Consider the following 16814-nt stretch of genomic DNA (forward strand, 5'->3'; position numbering starts at 1 on the left):
CAGGAGGTAGTCTCGAGTCCGGTTCTAATTAGATCGCATCAGGTAGTGCGGTTTATCAGAAGTGTGGACGCTGTAATACCGAACTACATTTTTTTGTGTATCCTCCAATATCCCAAAATGCTTTGTGGTATGTTTGGCAAAATACTCAGAGCAGGCGCCTAAAGGACTTGCTATCAGTGTACACTCCGCACTAGGTATTCATTTTTATGCTTCAAAAAATCTGTCAGGACATCTCTGTTAAACTAGTGGGGAAAATAACAAAAACACAACGTTAAATTAGGCGACTGAAAAATGAAATGCAAGTTAAAAGTAGGAACGGGGATGAACAAATTACGTAATTTGTCAGCTGTTTGAAATAAAATTAAGAGGACCAGAATTTGGCGCAGGCAATATATGAAGGTAAAAACAAAGATTGTTTTGTAATTAACAGCTTTTTCTGAGTTTAATTATAAAACAGAATCAGATCAGTTTGTTTAAAAGGGACCTGATTAAAAATAAAACCTGAAAACTTCAAGCCCTACTTGTGTGTGTGAGTTGGGATTTACTTTTTCCACAATACTTGTTATATTTCTTTTTAGCAATATGGACCTCTGTTAATATGGGGCATAACACATTAAAATAAAATACAGTGCATGGTGGGATACTATCGTATTAATTTCCAAGGTTCATTGCGCTGCTGGGAATTGTAACTGAACTATTCTAATGGTGTGTGGACGCATTAAGCCTGACTAAACATGAAACGGTACTTCAGTGTGGACGCTTTGAGCTGTATTAATTAGAGCGGTTTCGAGTACGGTTCTCGAGATCGGTTATGTAGTGTGGACAGGGCCAATGACAACAAGTGTGTGCTACTGCATTGACAGAATGGCTGTCTCACCGCCACGCCCTCCTGACAGTCTTGGCAGTCACAGATGTGTTTTTAGGGGCAGGCTGTAGTGTTTTTTTTTTGTTGTTGTTTTTTTTTTTTTTTTTTTTTTTTTTAAAGATCTTTCAATTTAAAATCACAATCTAGTTGGAGTGCATTTTCCCTTTAAAAAGTTTTAATATTTTAGTGACAAATCTGCAATGTGTCACTGCAGCAACTTGGAGAACAACAAAGAAGGCCTTCTAATCAGTTACAGTATTTATTGTTCTTATATGGCCCTTAATTTTAAGGTACCGGTAAACTTTGTCAGATGCAATTATATATATATATATACACACACACACACCGGCGTAGATTTAGCTAGGGACGGTAGTTGACATGTCCCTGCCAATGTCAAGGGACCGTTGAATAAATCGTCCCTACCAATAATTTTGATAAATCTGAAACGTCTTTTGTCAAGTCATTTTATCCGCTCCACAAAGGGTTAACTCTCTCAAGATCCCCTCGTTGCTCCTCCCTCCTCCAAAAAGAAAACAAACCAAAAAAAAAACGTTAATTTGATTGGCTTAGGCCCTCGGGGGGGGGGGGGGGGGGGCGCGGTGAACGTTTGAATAATAACGTACTAGTAATAATAACAGTGACGTGCCAAACGGTACTCCGATTTCGCCTGCGAGTTATTAAAGAGAGAAAAAGAGATACCGGTAGCTTTAAAAAGAATGGCACCCTGGGATTTGTAGGTGTTTGGTGGGGTTTTGGGGTGTAATCAGCAGACAAGAAAACTACAAATTCCATAATGCATCACTGTAACACGGACTCAGTGCCCGGCTGACATCAGCGACCAAGCAGAGTTTGTTGTTTTCATTGAGACGCGAAAGTGCACAAGGACTCGGAAGTGAAAGGTAATTCTCTGGGTTTAAAATAAAAACAATTCCAGTCATTCTTAAACGGTGTATATTGTGCCACAATTTTCACATTTAGTTAAAAATAAGAATAAATATGATAAGTTTAATTCGATATTTAGTTTGTGTTGATTGGTTAACGCGTTGTCACATCATTATTTCTATCCTCCTCCTTCCTCCCTTTGTAACTAACTTACTCCTTGCTTGATATTTTTGTATCGTGTGTGTAAAAAGCGAACACGAACAGTGTATATGTATTTGATTGAATGGACAGTGTGACTATCCAGGCGGCTAAATAAACGCACTATATTATATAGGCTGTGATAAAAATACATATTAAAAAGTCAAATTAAACGGGGGGTATTGTCAGGTCGTCAGCAACATAGTTTGAGTGAAATTGAAGTGTGAGTGTGCATGAGGATGTTTTGATATCGTCAACCAACTAACGTTAGCTAATTACTTCAATTTGGCTCTAGGTGATTAAAGCTTAATGGCAGCCAAAAAAAGAAACATGGACATAAGGAAGTTTTTTTTACAAAAAGTCAAAGTAGGAAGATGTCGTTAAAGTAATAAACACAATTGATAATGGTTCTCATAGCAAATGTAAAAATAATTTACTAATGAAGTTAGCAGTCATACTTTCTCTCTAAACAGCATGCATCAATTTATCATTTTATCAGGCAAATGAAGCAGTGCAACCTGGTAAAAGCAGTACAGAGGCAGGTGGAGCAACAGGGTCGCAGGTGAGGTCTGTAATAACAGTGAAAGTGTTAGACTCAGTTTTGACATATATTATTGTTTGAGGCACATTGTGATATGATAGTAGGCTAATGCTGTATAGTAATACTCAGCAAATAAAGTTGGCATATCCATATATTTTCTCTTTATGTGACATGCATCAATTTATTATTTTATCAGGTTAATAAAGCAATGCACCCAGGTACGAGCAGCAGCACAGACACAGGAGAGGCAGGCAGAGCACGTGAGCATGCATGTGCTCATGCTTGTAGCGGCAGGTGTATGGGTAGCTTACAGTAAGACTGTGATAGGTTATAATTCAGGTTATTAGTAATTCTATAGCAGGGATGTCAAACCAGCTTCCAGGAGGACCACTTTATCATAGTGTTTTAAGTGTATACCAGCCAACTTCATGTCAATCAGATTGACCTCGATTCATGTCCACCATTTAACAGCTGTCTCCTAAAAAATTTCTTCCCGGGGTGGCATGCCCCCAAACCCCCCTAGTGACCGCGACTCTGCCCCCCTAAAAAATTGTGTCCCCACCAATGTTTAAACCAAACCTACGTATATGTAGTGATATAGAGCAATGTGTGTATATGTGCAGAATATCTAGATGGATTTATTGTTTAAATCATTGACAATTTGTCTTTATTACCGTCTGCAGCAAATTTACGTCTTGACCTTTGTCACAAGTATTTCTGGGGAAAGCCGGTAGTATTTCCTGCCCAACTCACGTGATAACTCGGAAAAGCACGGAAACGTCGCATTTTTCACCATGTTCTGGGAGAATTCACGCAAATTCGAGCGCACTCAAGTTGGCTGGCCATGGAAACAAGGTATTAGTTGTTCTTGTCCTACAGACAACAATACATCAACAAATGAAACCCGTCAGTTTCGACGGAGTACATAAATTCAGGATTGCTGAAAGCCCATGAATCGAGCTAAATTCAGGATCGCTGCACACCCATGAACCGAAGTACAAACCAGTGCTGTTGCAAAGTCGATAGCTACTGACTGCAGACCCATTAACGTTATAGCTTTGTTTTATTTAAATAACCACATTTATTTTAAACAATATCAGTTTATGAGTAAGGAAACTGTAAAAAAAAAACCTGATCATTTTAAATGCAGTAAGGTGAGTAATAAACTGACTCCATTGTGATTTTGCAGTTGGTTCAAACTATTTAACAACAGGGTTGTTATGCTGGGTTGTGTTTTGGATGATAATAATAATAATAATAATAATAATAATAATAATAATAATAATAATAAAACAGATAGCATCAGTAATAAAACAAAAACTTAAATGAGATGGATGCAGTAATTGTATCAATGAAATATGCGATTAAAACCAAGATTAACTGAGAATATTTTTTTTAAATCTCAAGATTAATTTTGATTCATTTTTTTAATGGCTTGACAGCCCTAAAATTAACACATAATATTGGAACATTTTGATGTGAATGAATGAGCGTTAATATATACTGATTTTGGAAGTTATTTAATTCATTACGTATTGCAACAGCACATTATGAAAACTAAATGATTGATTTGCAAGTCAATACAGAGCTCTCAAATATCACTTTATATGACCAACCAAAATAAATTGTACACTGAAGCTATATGTGCCAGTCAGAAAATGCTCCAAGTTGGTATGCATGAGAGGCTCACACAGTACTGTATTTCATGAACTAGTAACAATACCATTCCTGCTTTTCTTTACAAAATATGCATGTTAAACTATTGACATCACAAATCAGTAGAAATGAACCACTCCCTCTTTCACTGAATGAAAAAGAGGTGTCTCCCAGCTGTACAAGCTCTGCTGTAAAAGACTTAGAACTGTATTTGGAACTGGTAAACAGCGCCTGAAAACAGAAATTGAAAGGGTAAGTGATGTTCTTTGTTGGGCAAGTAACATATTAATTGATCCTAATTTCAATAAATGTTTACTGCAAAAAATATGTACATTTCTTCAGTTTGGAAATGAAAATAAAGTATACGGCAACTATAATGGCAAGCATTAAAGAGAACTAGCATTGTCACATTCACCTTTAAACGGGATTATTCTATCTATCTATCTGTGCTCTACTGAAAGGAACAAGCTATCACACTAGATTGTAGTGAGCCAGGGATACCCACATATAATTAATGTGTGGGGTGGGTTAGTTTTGCTAGTACCTGTATTCAGGGACCAGCTATACTGTATGCCATTACGTTTAATATTGAATATAAGTAAAAATTTGATAATGGTAACTGGATTGCAAATATTTTGTTGTCACTTACTTTGCTTACCAAGAAAGGTAAACACTATTTTCAATGTACTTTTTTCTTAGCTTGTTTATATATATATAAAATAACCATACCGATAAAACATTCTTGGCATTTAAGAGGCTGCTGTTTTTGACTGTCAACATCTATATCAAATTACAGCTCAAACCTGAAATACTAGTTCAAGAAGTAAGACACACAACTGCTCAGTTTGCGTTCAGGGTAAATTTCCATAACAACAACATAAAAAAAAAAACCTTGTTAGAAAAGGATTTTAAAAAAAGGGCTGGTGTACAAAGTTTTTGTTTTCTGTACAACTTTTGTTTCGTTTTTTGTTTACTGCGTTTAGGCATTTAATGTGCAAGAAACCAGGGGAATGGGAGACCAAAAGGAACCAGTGGCTCTTCTCCGTAAATGGAAAGTCACACTTATTGAAGTTCTAAGCATGGATCCCAGCCCAGTTCTGCAACTCTCTGACTCAAGGGGTCTCATCTCTCGGCTGCAGTACAACAAGATCAAAGCAATCCAAGACCCTGCTGAGAAGATTGAGAGCCTCCTCGACCTTATCATTGACAAAGGAAATGGGATGGCTCAAGTCTTCCTGGAATTGCTAAAAATTGTGCAGAAGGATTACCCCAGACTGCCTTCAGAGCTCATTGGGGGTTCTGATGTGTTATGTGACCTACAAAGTAGGTATATATAGTGGTACCCATACATATAAATACTCAGTCATCTGAATATACTAAACGTTTACAACATCAAAAACATTATTCTCAATGATAAACTTTTTATTAAAGCCATAACAATTATCCAAAGTGACTGGGTCTAACTTTCTATCGCTTTGCACTTTGTGTAGAATCTTTTGTGTTTCCTTCCATTGTTTTTCGTTTGCAAGTAAGTCATTTTCCATTTTGACACCAGAAAAGATAGAAAGGATAATCTGGATGTATTCTATCAAACACAGAGCAATTCAACCAGCCATTGTTGCTGTTACTAAAATGCAGTCACGCCTAATATCAGAGTGGAAACCCTTTCAATCGAAATCACGCATTCGTACAGGTGGATGATCATTTTGAAACTATAGTCAGACTAAACTTTGAGCTGCTTAACAAAAATGTAATATTTATGTACTGTGGTTTCGAGAATCTATTCACGGTCATTACAGTCAGCTTTATCCGGATGCTTTGGGAGAAGATAAAATATCTCGAATAAGCGGCTATCCCAATTAATCGAGAGGCAGTTGAGATGACTTTAGTCACACTTTTTTGATTCTTAATGAAAAGAAAAAGAATGAAATCATCTCATTATGATTAAATGTTAAATACATAATTTAAAATACGTTTTTTATTACTAAACAAAATTACACGCCAACTTTCTTTGTCACAGAAAGGCATGTGATAAATATTTGGTGGTCCTTGGTGACTTGTTGTTATAAGCAGCCTTTAATAAAGTACCATAGGTGCCCAAAATGGAATGCAGTACAATAAGTAAGGGATGGAGATTTTTACCCTCTTAATCCCACAGTTAAATGGTAGAATTAACACCTCTTAAAATGTGTGTGAAAAATATGGGGAAATTAAGGTCAATTTAGGGGGAAAGAATCCTTAACCTTTCCCTTAAAATTTGTATGAAGGTCATTTGAGTTTGATTTCATGGTGATTGTAATTCCTATAATTTATGTTATACTGTACAATATGTATTGTTTTTAATCTTATAATTCTATGTTACAGCCGCCAAAAAAAAGCACAAACATTGTGTCATCAGAGACAATGGAAAGATTGTTGAGTATAACAGTTTACCATGGGAAAGTATCTTGATTTCAGAGCGTTATACACCCCTGCTAATGGTAGAGTACCAAAAGCCATTTGAAGACACTGTTCAGGAGTTGATGGGAAGAGGCAGCTATCAAGCTAAAGCCATGGTTAGAAATAAGTCTAAAGTGAGCCTGGAGCATCTTTTCCAAACCAAAGGAGATTTTCAAAATCCCAAGCTCCTCATATTGCTTGGAGTAGCAGGTGTAGGGAAGACAACTCTAGTGCAAAAACTCATGATGGACTGGGCCCTGGGGAAACTGTACCAAGATAACTTTGACTTTGTTTTCTGTTTGAAGTGTAGAGAGTTGAACCTCCTTACTGGGAAGCAAAGTCTTGTTGATGTACTTTTGCTGAATCATAACTATCTTCTGCCCTCAATAGGGCAGATACTGAAGCATCCAGAAAAAATTCTTATTGTCATTGATGGCTTTGATGAGTTCAGATTTCCTATTTGTCAACTTCAACATCAGCTGTGTACAAAGACAGATGAACCAAGAAATATTGATAACTTGCTTGCTAGCTTGCTGAGAAGGGGGCTGCTGCCAGAAGCCTGTTTGATCCTCACCACTCGGCCATCTGCCTTAGAACAGATGAAGGTCATCAAGGCAGATGGTTGCTTTGAGATCCTTGGCTTTCCTGAAGAGCACCGTGAAGAATACTTCCAGCATTTCTTTGCTGATGAAGCAGTGGCGGCCCAGGCTTTCCAACACATTAAGGAAAATGAGGTTGTGTACACCATGTGCTACATCCCCATCTTCTGCTGGATTGTTTGCACGGTGCTGAAGGAGCAAGGGAAATTTGTAAATAATTACCCTCAGACAGCAACAGAGATATTTGTACATTTCATAATCATTTCAGTGAAGTATCACAACTTTTCAGGACAAGCAGGACTGAGGGCATGTCTCCAAAAGCTCTCTAAGCTAGCCTTTTGTGGAGTCCAAGAAAACCGCATCATCTTCTACCCTGAAGAGTTAAAAGCTGCTGGCCTGGAACTCCAGGACATGACCTCCCTCTTCTGCACCGAGATCCTTGTGAAGGAAGTAGTGGGGACTTTCAGTGTTTATTCCTTCATCCATCTTACTGTCCAGGAGTTTCTGGCTGCCCTTTCCTTTTTTATTTGTGACAACTGCACTTTGGAAAGTTTCTATGACCTTGATATTACTTTAAGGTTTCTCTTTGGGCTTACCAATCCTTCATCCCAAAATCAACTAGCACAGCATATAGGACCCTTTAGCCCAGCAGCTACAGCACAAGCAAATCACTGGCTGCAAGTAAATATTGAATTATATACCACAAGCGCCTGGAGTGGGGAGTTCTTTATGAAGCTTTTGTATGCTCTCTTTGAGAAAAATGATGCAAGAGTGACAAAAGAAGCTCTAGCCACAGCAACCAGCATTGGATTACCCAGCACACCCCTGAGTAAAGTGGACTGTCTAGTTATCAGAAATGTTTTTCAACAAGGGAATGTGCCCTGTAATATGGAATTCAATTTGGAAGGAGGAGATCTATCGGATGGACTACATGTCTTGGCTCCAGTTTTACACAAGTTTGGACGGCTTTTGTAAGTACGGTTCATAATTTTATTGGTAAAGTAAAATTCCTTTGGAGATTACAGAAAACAAAAACTAATGATCTTTTGCTTTTTTTAAATTAAAAGAATACAATTGTACATTGTATTCTTGTAGAATTGTACAATATAACTAACAACCAAACGAGCAAGATGGGCTGAATGGCCTCCTCTCGTTTGTAAACTTTCTAATGTTCTTATGTAATAAAAAATGAAATAAAAAAGTGATAAAGCAATCAATTTGTTTACCCCCCCCCCACCCCCCCCCCTTACTTGAAGTGAAAGTTCTTTGTGTGTTTATTTAAATTGTTCACTTGTTTTTTACAACCCAGTTAGATTGATCAGCGATTTTGCCCTCTTATCGAAACCATTCTCTTATGATAGATTTAACCCAATGGTCAGTGATTAGATACCAGGAACCAGGAATGCAAACTTTGACCTAACCTACCGATCCACAGAGCACCTAAAGGAACATTTCAAGTCTATTGATAACACAATAACAACAGTATTGCTGTACTATTGTTCATGACAACAAATAATAATTAAAAAATACAATGACCAATATGAGAAATCATATGCACATACATCTGTATGTCAACTAAGAATAGTCCATTGTAATGTACCCTGGAGTCACAGGATTAGGAGCTCACTGTTTCAGATATTAGTCGTGCTGAAGTGACTTGAGTGGGGCAATTTATCTGAATTTTGTAGACTTTCATAGAAATTATTTATACATGATTTGGACACAATCAAAGCATTAAACAGCTAACTATTGGTCTGGATATATATTTTAACAACAGTATTATGTTAAGAGTTCATTTTCCTATTTGTATCTTATAATTAATTGTATTCCCAACTCTACATTTGTAACTCTCTGCACTGAATTTACTCATGACTACATTAATGATTTAGTAAACTAAATGTGTAGGACACTTATTGTTTATTTGCTTTCTTTTAGTTTTCACGAGAATCCCATTGGAGACAAGGGCGTTGTCCATCTCTATCCTGTGCTACAGCGGACTGACTGTCAGATCTCGTTTTTAGAGTACGTCTATTGTAAAGTACTATGTGTACATAAGTAATCTCCAAAATAACATAACTATCTTTTTGAAACCACATGCTCACATATTTCCCCGAATATTGAACTTGCTATTTGAGTAATAAAGTAAGTTATAAGTAGGTAGGGCTTCTGATTTTTGGGTTTTATTAATTGTATTTTTCAGTGCTTATTTTTAACTATTTTCGAGTTTTATGTAAATCGGTTTTTTCGGGGCTTTCGTTTTTGATATAATGTATGAAATTAGTGTTTTCGGTTACTTTCCAAAATGCTTGAGCGTTTTTTTTGTGTCAAAATATGTATAGTAACTCGACAGTACTTGCACACTTAAGTAGTACCTTCTTTACTTTGCTGTCTTCCACAACGAAACCCCTACGGTCACGGGCACATTCTTATGGGGTTTTTGTGTGTACGCATTTTTTGCACATTTCGCCACAATTCTGTTTTAAATCCTCCATATCTTAACTGTAATACAGCTTGAAATCCCACTAACAAGCCTCCATCCTGATTGTAATCTCGTTTTAAATCTCGCAAGCGGAGTCTCCAATAGAAATGTAGGAATGTGTGTCACTCAGTAGTTGGGGCGGGTTTAAAGTATTCAGAACTAATCAATGATAGATACAAGTCAGGAAGGCTGGACATTGCCCAGCAGCACAGGGAAATGTATTTATTATTATTTTTGTAGTCGGTTTTATTTTTTTTAATGTGAAAAGGCTAAAGTCAACGTGAATAGATTAACCATTTCCACAGTTTTTCCGGTGTTTTCCGGTGTTTATTGGCTATCCACCGATTTAATTTATCTGAAAATCAGAAGCCCTATAAGTAGGCAAAGGGCCCTAATGGGAGGAAGGGGAAACTGATCAGAAGTAATTGCATTTGTAAAAACCTACCTAGGAATAACCTAGAATCAGAGTTATTTATGTGTACATAAGTAATCTCCAAAATTAAGAAATATCTTTATAAAACTACAATGTATGCATTTTTTACTTTGAAGAGGCTGGTTAATGTTAACATTTACTGCATTTAAAAATGGAAGTTCCTCAGAAAAACACTATTTTTCTTGTTTGCAGTGATACATGAAAAATGCATAAAAAAAACAACAAAAAAAACAGCGTTATGGTTTTGCCCCCAAATGCAAAGACTAGAACATGCTTTATACAGTACATACAGCCGCAGAACACTATATATTTCTTGGCCATGGCCTTTTATAGTAATGCCTGACACATTATTCAATTGACACTTAAAAGAATGTTATCTAAATTGTTGGAATAATGATTTGTTAAAATATTGTTTTAGCTTGTGCTTATCCAAAGTAATTGATAATTGTATTTGAGTATTTGTTTTATAAATCATCTTTATTTGGCAAAACTGTACATTAATAACATTTTTAATATGTTCAGCCTTATGGGAACAGGAATAACAGATGAAGGAATGCCAGGACTATCAGCTGCAATAGCACAAAATAATTCCATTAAAGAACTGGATTTGTGGGGCAGTGGAATCACAGACAAATCAATACAACACATTCATCATATGACACTAAACTGTCCAACACTGGAGACTATTACGTAAGTACCATTTTGAGGAAACCAAAATCTTAAATGTGATCCTTGAATGAGGTAATCCTAAATTAGTCTCTTGTTCTCTTAGCAGGTATTACAACAAACCTGCTGATGTAACTTCTGATTGTGGTACCCAATGGGTTAAAATATGTTTTAAAAGCAGTGGTTGTTACAGTACCTACCTAGTTGACTTATTGTGTGCCTTATTTAGCTGATTCGTACAATATATTAAGACCAATAGAAAGTACAGTAAGATTTGGACAGCCCTAACTCTTCTTTTGCACTTCAATTAACATCTCATTCAAATGGGGCAACACATACTAACTAAACTTCTACATATGCAGTTATAAATGCTTCCTATGGATGATCAGTCGTGTAGTGATGTCAGTGTAACCAACTTGTAACCGACATAAAAGTCACGAATGGTTAAGAACTTAATGCACTATCCATCATGCAGTGCCTTCAGATATTTCTTCAAGCTTTTTGTGGATACAAATCTAGACAGGCTAACAGGGATTACAAACTGTTTGGAAATTTAAATACAATAAAAGATTAATTGTTTTATTACAGATTGCATGGTGAAAAGTTTTCTAAAACAGGAAGACAACGGCTGGACAATTTGACATCTGTGAAACCTAGTTTTAAAGTGCGGTGGTCGATGAATGATTACTGCTGGTAAAACCCATGTGGGTTAGTTTGTTTTATAAAATGGCATTGGGAAATAAAGATCAGTGATTAGCTGTAGAAACATTCTAACAATATAGGCATTTCACGGGTCAGACCTTTTTTTTGCCTCATCACATTCTTAAATTAACTGGTTTTTATGCGTTTGGATCAACATGCTTTAAAAAAAAAAAAATGCCGCCATTACTGGTGTTCAAGAACAGAAATGATTCATTACTCAAACACAGAAAGTGAAGGGAATCATATACAATTAAAATGTAAAATTCCTTGAGTGTCATTTCTTTAAAATCTCGATCTGTTCTTCCTCGGCAGGAGTGCCTGTGAAGCCCCAGGCTTTTTTAAAATCTAATGTTTTTAACAAAAAGTTTTTTGTTTTCTGTTTAATAAAACTAACAAAAAGCAGTTTTAATAGTGCAATAACACACTCCAGGGTATGCAGATGTCATACTATGCCGCTTCTGTGTATAAAAGGCACTTGGCTTCACCTTCAGAGGCCTGGTATATTGCACATTCTGTCATGTGTTATTGATTTCATGTGTTCAATCTAAATAGGATTTTGAGCAACCCCCTTGTTTCAGATATTGGGAAAATAATAGTTATGGTGGGGGAATTCAAATAGCCTTTAACTCCAAAGTGTATGCTCCAATTAATGCAATTTTTCTGAAAAGAGAAATACACAAATATATTAATATGTATTTTTTGTCAATGAAGCAAATTGAAACTTTTTTGTTACCTTAATTTTACTTATTGCTGTGTAATAGACTTGCGATAATAGTATGTGTCCCTGTGTGTTAAAGCATTATATATATATATATATGTGTGTGTGTAAATAGATTAATACAAGTGTTGTCCTTAGCAGATTAATACAAGTGTGTTTTACTTAATATAAACACATTAAAATATATATGTATATATCATATTTTACAACTGCTTGTGAATTTTATGTGCATTTGAATTTTATTTTTTCCGCATGGACTTTTTAATGGCAAATAAAGAATTTGATACAGCTTTTTTCATGTCTTTTTGTTCTCTGCTGCCATCTGCTGGCGTTATGTCATTCTACAGTATGTATTACCTGGTTTTTATCTGAACTGTCAGATCTTACTATAGCCACCTTAAAATTAATAACATTGATTTGTATTTGTATTTTATATACAGTTGTAATGGTTAAAAGTTGGTCAGTACATCTCCCTGGTGGGATACACCATCAGAGTTAATAAAGATTTTAAGAGGTACTTAACAGTGTTTTAAAATCCATTATTTGTTAAAGATCCAGTATCATAGTTTGTACATGCATTCTGTTTCAATTGTAAACAATTTGACCATACCTGAAAACCCGTTCATGCTGTGTTTTGTCATTCTCCCATTTTTCCCATTTCGGAGAGACCTGCTTTATTGTTGGATTACCTGAATGAATCCTTTGTGCATTTTCAATCCCAGAATTCAAATTCCAGTCTTCAAACTGCAACTTAAAATAACACTGACTTGTTTTCTTTTAAAAAAGTGAAATGCAGTGCTGTTTTATTTCTTGCTGCCACAATATACAGAAGGATACTTTTAGGAACATTTCTCAGAGTAGGTTGATATTTTATTAACCCTGTGACAGGACGGCTTCGTGGATGATTAGCAAACACTTAATCAGTCTGGAGATGACCACATTCTGCGCAAGTATTTTTAACCTGCGTGGTCAACAGCCAATTTGTCAATAATAATTAGCTGACGACCACGCATTCTCACGAGATGTTTGGCAGAGACGAGCTGCTAATATTGCCTCTGCTAGACCACATTTAAACTAGATCACCCGTTCTTAAACCCCAAACACTGCATTTAAATCAATCCACAATGATACATTTTTATCAGCAGGGATTTGCCCTGCCCCAGTGATTGCATGCAGGGCTCTTCTGCCTTGCCACAAACTCAAACAGGTTTTTTTTTCTCTAATATTACAGTACTTTTACCATAGCATAAAAAAATGCCGGACAGAGTTCAGAATGACCAGGCTTGTGGTTAGGAAAAGGGCACGAGATGGCAACCAAACACTGGTTCTAACCTTAGCTCACAACCACAGCAATCTTGTTATTTAATTTACAGTATACAATTACTGTTGGAGTAGGCATTTTATGAAAATGTGAAAACGACATTGCAAAGATGTCTAAAGTACAATCATGAAACATGTCTAAAACTGATAGGCCATTGAATTTATTCTACCCAGATGAGTGAGAATAACTGGTGCATATACCTACTGACTTTTATTGTGATGTATCTGCTACTACCTGACTGAAAAGAATGAAGATGCTAATTCCGGGACTGCAGCCAAAAAAGTAAACCTATGATCACGCTTTGGGATAGATGGTAGTTGCCCAAAGCAGTTCATAACACTGAAAAAGTACTAAAAGTTATTTCAAGTGATATTGAACGATAGGAAACAGCACATGGTCCAATACATCTTACAGGTATTTTTATTAGTTATAGGGATGTGATACTGGCTCTTTCAGATTATTTTTGATCCCCATTGTGCTGACTTCTGGCACCCAGAATGGAATGTTTTTTTTTTCTATGTTATCAAACCTTCATCGTACCCCCTGGAGGGGGTAGGTCAGTGCCAGTTTAGTATGATTAACATCATTCCATGGGTCAAATGCGCTGAATTCAAGGGACAAAGAATCATAATCTTACCGAGAGAGAAATGTACTTCCTTATCTTCTGTAATCCTGTTTCAAATTATGTGTTCAAAACTGAATATTACACTACAAGGAACTGCTGTTTGTCTGAAAATAATTGCTATTTCCAGTGGTTATTATAAGTCTGTTTGCTTCTGAAAAGAAAATTGTCATTTTGGAGATTAACAGTATTTATTTATTTATTTATTTATTGCATTTATATAGCGCTTTTTATATAAAAGTATCGCAAAGCACTGTACAGTACATAGCAGAAAAAAAGAACAAACCAGCATATCACACATACAACTGCCACAGTCAGACCATTTAAATAACAGTATACACATAATAATACAAAAGCAGCAATTTTAAAGTTACATTAAAACCCACTAAGATAAGAAAGCCATTTTATAAAAGTGTGTTTTTAGTCTTGGCTTGAAAACTGTAATGGTCCCAGCTTCCCTGATAAACGAGGGCAGAGCATTCCATAATTTAGGAGCTCTACAAGAAAAAGCCCTACCTCCTGTATCGCTTTTGTTGACCCTAGGAATAACCAGCAGTCCCGCATCCCGTGATCTCAGAGTGCGGTTTGGAAGATACAGGGTCAGTAAGTCCTGCAAATAATTAGGTGGTAATCCATTCAGGGCCTTGTAAGTTCACAGCAAAATCTTAAAATCTATTCTATACTGCACAGGGAGCCAGTGTAAAGAGGCCAAAACAGGGGTAATATGTTCACTTTTTCTGGTTTTAGTCAAAATTCTAGCGGTAGTATTCTGAACAAGCTGCAAGCAGGATACCACGCGTTTTGGGACACCAGAAAAAGTGCATTACAATAATCAATTCTAGATGAAACAAAGGCATGCATTAGTCTCTCGGCATCAGATACAGAAATAATTGGTCTAAGTTTGGCTCTATTTCTCAAATGGTAAAAAGATACTTTAGTAACTTCCCTAATATGAGTCTCAAATGAGAGATCAGGAACAACAATGACCCCCAAACTCTTAATTTGTAGTTTAAGTTTTGATGAGCGACTGCAAGGGTCGAGCTCATGTAATCTCACATTTCCTTTTAGTTGGTTCTGTGATCCCACTAGCATAACCTCTGTTTTATCTGAATTCGACATTAGAAAATTCTGTGACATCCAATGTTCGATGTCTGTAAGGCAAGTAGCTAATAACACCGAGGCAGAAGAAATTCCTGGCTTTAGGGACAAATATAGCTGGGTATCATCAGCATAGCAATTGAAGTTCACTTTGTGTCTACGGATAATGTCACCTAACGGTAGCATGTATAATGAAAACAGCAAGAGACCTAGAATGGAGCCCTGCGGAACACCACAGACAACTTCTGATAATGCCAATTTCACCTCCCTGTGAACAGGCTGGCCGGTGGGTGACGTCAGATCAGGAAGGTTCGCAAACAGTCAGATATGCAAAGTGTTGATGGCATAAACAAAACCGGACAGAAAACAAAACGGCACATTGGCCAAAACAGACACTAAACAAACACAGTGAGACAAATCCAAACAAGTATCATGCAGGTCCACCCGCACAAGTAGCAATGTTTTTTTTTTCTATTTTAAAGTTTACTCCTGACTTTCTCTCTTGTTCTCTTCTCACTGAACACCCAACCCCAAGTGAGTGATTTGTGCATCTATATATAAGAACATAAGAAAGGTTACAAACGAGAGGAGGCCATTCGGCCCATCGGTCTCAGTGCTATGTGAAGCACAAAAACCAGACTGAAACTTCTCGGATGTACCATTAAGAGTTAGACATTTTTGTAATTGAATTGCAACAACTCTCTCTAGAACCGTATCTAATAATGGTAGGTTGGAGATATGTATGAGGACTTTAGGATCCAAATTGTGTTTCTTAACTACCTTAAGTGCTGAGGGAACAATACCGGAGGAAAGTGAACCATTGATAATTTAAAAAATGTGGGTATTAATAACACTAAGAACATATTTGAATAGTTTCGTAGGAACAGGAGCAAAAGAGAATATAGTAGTTCTTATATGTCGAACTAGCTCTGTCAGTTCCTGTAAGGTAATCAAAGAAAAAGCCCCCATAGTAGCCTTAATAGGTGTAGTTGGTAAAATTGAGTCCTCCTTAATAGAAGGTGTCTGTGGAATCTATTTCTGATGTCTAGTATTTTATTTTTAAAGAAATGTCATTGCAGCTGTGACAGGAGCCAATGTCAAGGGACTATTAGGGGAAGGATTAAGTAATTTATCTAGGGTAACAAAAAGAAATCTAGGGTTTTTTTTATTTGTTTAAATTAAATTAATATGATGATCTAGCCAATGCCAGAGCTTTCTTATATTTAACCAGGTGGCCCTTCCATACGATGTAATGAACATGCAATTTAGATTCTCGCCATCTCCGTTCTATTTTACGAGCATCATACAGGCATGCCAACTGCTACGATGTCGCCATAACAGCTACTATTTTGGAGGTTCTGCTACGGTGCTACGGCAAAGGGGTATAATACTACGATTTTTATTAAATAAATAAATTATGGATACTACCTGAACGTTTATGAAATATTATTTCAATACCATGTGTCTGTTTTCCTGTTTAATTCTTTTAACGAATTAATGGTTCTAAATAATACAGTATTTCATTGACAGTTTATTGTGGCATTTTAACTGACATACTAAAAGCTCTGAGCCAGGTTGCTTAGTAACCAGTTTTA

General features: G+C 36.4%; 1 protein-coding gene across 8 annotated transcripts; it reads left to right on the top strand.

Annotated features, from left to right (window-relative positions):
- The first annotated feature begins 1578 nt into the window (after positions 1 to 1578).
- Positions 1579 to 12469, top strand: LOC117394823 (NACHT, LRR and PYD domains-containing protein 3-like). Of its 8 annotated transcripts, none has more exons than XM_059017869.1 (8): positions 1579 to 1764; positions 2445 to 2507; positions 3170 to 4394; positions 5126 to 5465; positions 6507 to 8151; positions 9116 to 9202; positions 10615 to 10782; positions 11347 to 12469. In XM_059017869.1, exons 4-8 carry the CDS (start codon positions 5153 to 5155, stop codon positions 11453 to 11455), a joined length of 2322 nt encoding a protein of 773 aa, XP_058873852.1. In that variant the 5' UTR covers positions 1579 to 1764; positions 2445 to 2507; positions 3170 to 4394; positions 5126 to 5152; the 3' UTR covers positions 11456 to 12469. The 8 variants fall into 8 exon arrangements, with proteins under 8 accessions (XP_058873852.1, XP_058873858.1, XP_058873874.1 ...); XM_059017875.1 differs by having other exon boundaries at positions 3170 to 3341; XM_059017891.1 differs by lacking the exon at positions 3170 to 4394 and having other exon boundaries at positions 2445 to 2512.
- The last annotated feature ends 4345 nt before the right edge of the window (positions 12470 to 16814 follow it).

Source organism: Acipenser ruthenus, chromosome 3 (assembly GCF_902713425.1).
Source record: "Acipenser ruthenus chromosome 3, fAciRut3.2 maternal haplotype, whole genome shotgun sequence".
NCBI lineage: Eukaryota > Metazoa > Chordata > Actinopteri > Acipenseriformes > Acipenseridae > Acipenser > Acipenser ruthenus.